We start from the raw sequence: 7,500 nt of genomic DNA, 5'->3' as shown, positions 1-7,500 counted from the left end.
GAGCAAGCCAGAGACATCTCCTTGCACATGAGCAGTCCAGCTGCCAGACTCCTCTGATGTTAGCATAAAAGAAGGGAACAAACACTGGCACTAACTCACGCATTCCCCCCCACATTTATTTTTACCCCTTTCAAAAGCCCTAAGAGGACCTGATATTCTCAGTGGATGCATAGGCGAGGAGATAAGCATTAATGTTTTTTTTTTTTGGGGGGGGGGGGGGGGGGTTGTTAGTGGCACAGGATGACTTAGCTCTAATGGGGGAATCGTAAATAACAGACGGTTATGGCTGTGTTGAGAGCAGAGAGCTCTTCTACTCACAGCAAATACCAAGCGTGGAGGTGAGGAGGAGGAGGATATGGGGGGACTTATGATAGTTTAACTGCTGTATGCTTACACCTCAGCATTCCTCACATAACTCTGAAAGAGGAACCCTTAAATGCCCTGTGGGAACTGGATATAAGCATATAGCATATTCCGAAAGACAACCGTGCCATTTGGATCTTGTTTGTTGAGCAGCGCACATCACAATGCATTTCATCTGAGATCTAAACTCAACGCAACAGAGAGCCGCACCATTTACTGCACACCAGAATAACACGCGCCGATTCTCAGACACAATTTATTGCCCCGATATGCTGTCAGCCAGCCTGAAATAGACACTTTTTTAATTGCATGGTTTTTTTGTTCTTGACTTGGCCCTATTCTCATAGTGCAACCCCGCCCGTGTAACCAAAAACAGACCTCCCCTCCTTCTTCTGTGCTCCCCCTGAGCCCGAGCGCAACAGCCAGCGCCAAATCCCCACAGCTATGTGTGTAAAGGCTGGCCTACAGCTGAACAAGTGGAATGATTGGGCGAGCATGTGGCTGGGAAGAGGGAAGAGGGAAGAGGGGGGGTGGGTGAATGATTTCAATGAGGGCCAAATATGTGCACTGACAACAATCCGTCTGAACTGTGTTCTCTTTGGTAGTCAAACCCATAAAATTGACCCTGTGTGTCTTGCCGTCTGGACCTGGTTTTTGCACAACAAACTGAGCCTCGAAGAGCCAGATGACAGCTCCATAACAAGATGGATTCAGACAATTGACAAAGGAAACATTACTTTGAGCACACATCAAAGCTCCTCTACCAGCCTTGCTTGCTGAAGTCTTTCTTTCTTTCTTTCTCTCTCTCTCTCTTTCTATCTCTCTCTCTTTCTCGGCACTCAGAATATCTTGATGTCTGTGTAACATATGTTTGTATTTTTGGACCATGGTTACTCAAAGTTTTGTTTTGAAAAGCGAGACCCTATTGGTTCCAGATTGTCTTCTCAGCAGAGTCGTTATCTGAAGCCCTATTCAAACCACGCTGCCTTCCTCTCACCTGTTTGTCTGCTGTGTTTATTTGAAAAGATTAATTCTTTGGCCTGTCTGTGTGGAAAGTAAAGCATTTTAGCCTTGTTTGTATGCATGTCTACAAAACTGTGTGTTTACACACACAGACACAGAAACAACCACACAAGAAAGGATAAGATGGATGCCATCAGCAGGGAAACATGTTGGGGAAGTATTCATATAATTTCTTCCCAATTACATTCAATTAGCTAACTAAAACTCTGTAACCTCTGCGGCAGCCATTTTGACAGAAACATAAATTCAATACCACATTAAAAAAGAAGAACGCTCTCTGATCACAGAAGAAAACAACTCCACCACTCTCAGAGTTTCTTTTTCATGACTCAGAGGAATGGCATTGGTAAAGAGAGCGTGAGCAGGAGTGTAGGAGTGCGAGAGACAGACCCAGAGGAATCCTATCTTCATAAATAAATGAATAGATAAATAATAGATGGACAGATGACCCCATGTATCCTCAGCTGGTGGGGAGTGGAGTCTGGCGGGTAGGCGCACAGCTGAGGGAAGAGAAGGTGCTGCACCGACGGTTTGTACACTACTGTGAGGGAATGTATACATTCCACCGTCACGCTCTCTCCGTGACACACACACACACACACACTGACTGACTACTACAAACAGCTGTATTCTACTACCAAGGACTAAAGTGACTCCATGTACAAATACATTTTTGACATAAAGCATGTAATCTGTACAATGCTCCATAACGCCATGGTGTTCTGTGCCGACCATTTTTGGTACGTCGACAGTTGGAGCTGCATGAACTAGACTGAGGAGAGCAGGCAGGTTTGGCTGAGAAGAGAGGCCATCCCCCCCCCCCCCATCACTACCTTATGATTTTAGCGCGCTGAAGCAGGAGGCAACATCTGCAGGGTGGCCGCGGGTCATTAAAAAGTCTTAAAAAGTCGTAAATCAATTTTCATCAAAATAAGGCCTTAAAAAGTATTAAATTGTCTTAAAATCAGATTGCATTGGTCTTAAATATTTTTGTGCCATGTCAGTGCGAAAATGCAGGCAATCTGCTCTGCCAGGTCAAATATTTTTTTCCGGTAGCCGGTGCGCTGCGTTGTCTATGTATGTGATACAAATATTTTAATGCAGTTGACGCAACTTTGTTTACTTCCGGTGTGACACTAGCGGCGCGTGCCTGCAGTCAGGTAGGCAAGAGCGACCGAAGCAGTAGTGAAAGGTGGAGAGAGCTGAGGGATTGTTTGGTTTCTGTTTAAGAGGCCAAATGACGGGACAATCGACAAATCTAAAGTTGTATGTAGCATTTGTCAAGCTGAAGTTAGCTGTCACAGAAGCAACTCGTCTTTAAGTTATCACCTTAATGCAAAGCACCTGACGGAAAGCAACCCCAGGTTAGATGATTGCCAACCCACACTCCACGACGTTTCTAGGAAAATAACTAGACCAAGTTTAAGTTATCAACGCTGTATCAGTTTGGGTTGGTGGTGACTGTCTGTTCTTCAACATAGTTGAAGACGGTGGGCTGACTGAGGTGTTCCTAATTGCTTCAGTGGATAATTGTTACGATTTACCGTCGAGTGGCAGCATTGTGTTTCGCATATTACTTGCTTGACGGCGAGAGAGCACGAAAAAAATACCATTAAACAACAGTGTCTAAAATACACGCTGTCTGAGGTGATTACTCGTAAATGTATAGGATTCGACCGACGCATTAGTGCTGTTTTTGTGCGTTATCATTGGAGTGGTTATGCTTTTCTGTGGACAGCTACCAACTCAAACGACTGCCCAGGAATGATTGGTGCTATTTATGTTGATTATAGATTGCAGCCACAGATTTAATTCATTATTTAAATTATTTTAATCATTATATTGACCTATTTGAACCTATTTGTTTGCATGTCTGAAGCATCACCTATTTTAATTAGGCCTAGCTGAGTGGTCTTGTTTGCATGTTCCATCACTTGTTTTGAGTACATGCTATCTTTTGGGTCTTTTCTGGTTCTGTTTGCTGTGCACAAATAGGATAGGCCTACTGCAATTAAGTTATCTGTGTGTATTTATGTTGTTTTCTGGTGCACAATACAATTTTGATGCTATATCTAGAGTTAGATTTTTCTTTTATTTATTTATAGGCTTCCACCTGTGGCAGGTGCTGATGTTGCTTTTTCTCACACATAACAATCGCTTATTAATTACAATGAATGGATTATAGATTCAATTAGCCTAATGGAATATAGATTCGCTAAAATAAGCGGGGTGTCTGTTGGGCCCTGACCTCTTACAAATACGAAAAGTTGGGCCTCGGAGTTCTAGTCCTGTCAGTGCTATTTCCACACGCTACACCACGCCCGCTAGCAATGTATTCATTTTACCTTACAACGAACAGTTTATGGAAATTAAACGGAGGTCACTTAAACATATTTATCACAGTGTGAGACAGCAAAAAAAAAAAAAAAAAAACGTTTTGCAGTTACGTTACGTTCTAATATGTGACCGTTAGCACACCATTCATTCAACTCCATTGGTAGCTAACGTTACCACTTATTAGCCAGCTGTGCTGTAATCTGCAGTTGCTCTGATTTTGGGAGGTGGTCTACCTGTTGCTTTGATCGCTAACTTGCCACTGTAACTCAATCCCTGGAATGCTTTGAGTAGTAAAACACGAACAATGGCCTATGTTTCCATTGTACACTTTATTCGCAAATGTTATTTTCTTGCTGTCGTTCAAATGATCGGAACTTGTTAGGGCTGAATCTCGTAGCCTAGACTTGAGGGGATAACCCCACCCCTCGGATTGCGCCGTAGCCAGGGCTCCTGTTTATTGGTTTATCATCGTAGCCAGGGCTCCAGCCAGATTTGGGCGTTTTTTAATTTATTTACTTGATTTTATAAGCATTTGTTTATGGGACCTAAATGCTCTGAAAATTGAGGACTGATGACATTTTTGTTATCTTTTCGCATTACACACATTTAGCTGGTGTTTTTTAAACTCAACCGGTTATTATCAGACATCAGTGTGTTTACTTGGAAAGATTACTGTATATTTCCACTTTTGATTTGTTTTTCCATCGTAAGTTTGGTCTTAAATTTCATTTAGAAGTGGTATTAAAAAGTCTTAAAAAGTCTTAAATTGAATTTGTTTATACCTGTAGACACCCTGATCTGTAATTACTGCTGTTGCTCCCGCGACCTGCTCATGTGTGGCGCCTCAAGCGAGGCACGCCGCTTTTTTTGCTCCTCACGGAACAAGATAAATCGTCAATTTTTCAGAGGGTGATTTTGTTTAATGTTTAACTGTGTCGAGCAGGGCCAAGCGCTTGCGCTGGTGTATGCGCTCAAGGGGTGGAGGAACACACTAATGGTGTCAGGGAGACAGGGAGTAGAGAGGGAGAGCCAGCTGAACGGAACACCTTCGGATTTGTCTCTTCCGGTGCGGATTTAAAAGTGATAGCAGAAGCATACTGCCTGTGCCTCGGAACAGCTGCTTGGCGAGATAGTGTCAGCTGCGAATGCAAATTCTTGAAATGACTTGGCAGTCAGGCAATATGACAATTGAAGAAGAAAAAAAGAAGAAAGGAAAATAAAAAATAAAAGCAAAAAGAACTTTATGTCTCTGAATCAGAATGACTTTAGTGGTTGTTACTGATATTTTATCACTGGTTCTGAGCAATTTAATGCTGAAACTAAACTGAACCACTGACAAGTACCAAACTGCTTTGTCAAAGTCAGACAATAAAGACAAATGTACCTGTTTTTAGTCTGGCCACCAGAGTTTTTAGATATATTTGGGTTCTTTTTAAAAACATTTGGTAAGTGTGAGCAGCAGTGTTTTTAGCATGTTTATGGGTGTGAGATGTCGTCACCTTTGTTGTGGGCCTCCAGCTGTGAGAGGGAGTTCACGGCCACTTTGCACAGTGAGCAGTACAGCAGCTTCTTGGCTTTGTCCTCTTCGGTCTCTGGGTTGCTGGGGGCCGCGGCGGGGGCTCCTGTGGCCCCTGGGGCCCCGGCAGCCTGCTCGGGGTTGCTGGAGACGCAGCCGGGGGAGGTGGAGGAGACGGGTGGCTGTACGGGGGTGGGGAGGGTGGGTGTGAGAGGGCACACCGTGGGGCTGGGGGAGTCCGGGGTGGGGGGCTGGGCGAGGAGCGGGCTGGGCCCTGGCGCCAGGTGGGGCCCGTTCAACTGTGCGACGGCCCGCGATTCATCTGCAAAGCAAACAGAAAAACACTACAGTCAGGTCAAACGGTGCATTTAGTGGCCCTTAAGGAGGTTCAGCTCCAGCTCCAGAACAATAAAGTAGTTGCAGATGAATACATCGTGATTCACCCTGACGCCAAGTCAGCGCAAAAAAAGCAACAAAAAAAGAAAGAAATAACAAAAAGGAAGAAAAAACACCACCTGCTTTTTTCCACCGAACCTCAAACTAGCCCAGCCTGGGTGCCGTGCCAAGCAAAGTGGTTGGCTGACTTTATGGGCGACATAAAGTTGAGTTTATTCACTGGAGTCGAGGGCTAACACCCGTTTCATGTGCGTATTTTTGAATTTTATGGCAGAAGTTTCTAATTGTGAGGAGTCCTCCTTTTAATTCCACCATGTGAAATGACAAGGCAACCCACCAGGCATCCCACCAGGCAACCCACCATACACACTATAAAGAAAAATTCCAAACAAAATAAAAGAACCAATTTTTTTGGTCTCAAGAAGACTATTCCCGTCTTTGTGTGTTTCCTGAAGGCTGTAATAGGAAACAGCCGTTTCGATTCAGGGATGTTTTCTTTCTTCTTGTTATTTTTGGCTGAGCACAGAGTGGCAGAAAAGGGCTGATGATTGTTTATGATAGGACTAAGTCCCGAAAACACATAGACACTACAATACAGACAAACACACACACACACACACACACACACACACACACACACACACACACACACACACACACACACACACACACACACACAAACACACACACACAGCTAACACACCATACATCACTCCCATGCAAACCCCCTCCACACACACACACACACACACACACACACACACACCCTCCCTGACCAGCCTCCTTTCCCAGTTCACTAGAAACACCCCCCTGGCTCTGCTGCAGCACACTCCCATGCGCAATGCCTCTGGTATTTACCAGCCCCAGGGTGGGGTGCGGCACGGACCCCCTAAATTTGGGTGTGGGACTTTACAGGATTCCGCCTGTCACCTTCAGTAAAAGCCACAGGGGTGTCTTCCCCCACCCGCGGCCCTCACACACACAAGGCACAGCAGACACTCCAGACACACACACACACACACGCACACACGCACACACGCACACACGCACACACGCACACACAGAAAGATTCCTTCGGAGGGGGTTGGGGGCCAAAAAAAGATTCACTTTCGATCTTCAATTTCCTATTTTAGGATTATGCGCGTGCTTTTTTGTCGCCCAACACTCCGACAGATCATCCACAAAGTCTTCGAGAGCAGCGGGCTCTGAGGTTGTGAAAACAGTCAGGGCATCAAGTGTGCTTTTTTAAGACTCGAGCCACATCCCCCTGTTTAGGTAAGAGATGGCCTTGAGATCTGCCGGAGCTCTGCTCAGGCCTACCAGCACTACTACGTACAGATACAGCCACTTGGGCCGTAATCAGCGAAAAATAGCATTCGAAAGGTTCAGCCCAGAAGCAGCAGGCCAAAGCATCTGGTCCACTTGAGCGGATTTTCCATTTTAAAATGAGATGTATTCCCAGTAGGGGGTTCAGGGGGGCACCTTTGACTGGAGCTGAGGTGTTTAGCGTGAGACGCAGGCTGAGGCAGGGCTGCTTGTCGTACGCAGCTGTGACGGACGGAGACAGGAGAGAGAGGAGGGTCCCGCTGGTCAGGAATGGAGCGGCACGCTACGCCACGGCACGCCAGCGGAAGTGGGCCCTGCCCCAGCCCGAGAAGCCAATCAGGACACTCCCCAGCGTATCTAAACAGCTGCTCTCCAGATTGGAAGTTTCCAGGCGGGATAAGCGGGGCGGTGTGGTACCAGATGTGCGCGTGGTTGGCCCGCACCATATTTCTCTTCCTCGGCACGGGGGCGGCTCTCAGAGACCCGTAAAAGATTAGATGGATCAGAGCAAGGGTCCAATGTGGGCTCTTCAGGGGGAC

General features: G+C 45.9%; 1 protein-coding gene across 1 annotated transcript in view; it reads right to left on the bottom strand.

The window, feature by feature from the left end:
* Positions 1 to 7,500, bottom strand: part of znf385a (zinc finger protein 385A) — a 26,961-nt gene that overhangs the window by 3,001 nt on the left and 16,460 nt on the right. Inside the window, exon 5 of the mRNA XM_080833052.1 lies at positions 5,223 to 5,561. Coding sequence (XP_080689178.1) covers positions 5,223 to 5,561 — 339 coding nt within the window. The remainder of the gene's footprint in view (positions 1 to 5,222; positions 5,562 to 7,500) is intronic.

The sequence above is a fragment of the Sprattus sprattus genome (genome assembly GCF_963457725.1).
Source record: "Sprattus sprattus genome assembly, chromosome: 2".
Taxonomy (NCBI): Eukaryota; Metazoa; Chordata; class Actinopteri; order Clupeiformes; family Clupeidae; genus Sprattus; species Sprattus sprattus.
This window is presented reverse-complemented; position numbering and strand designations above follow the sequence as displayed.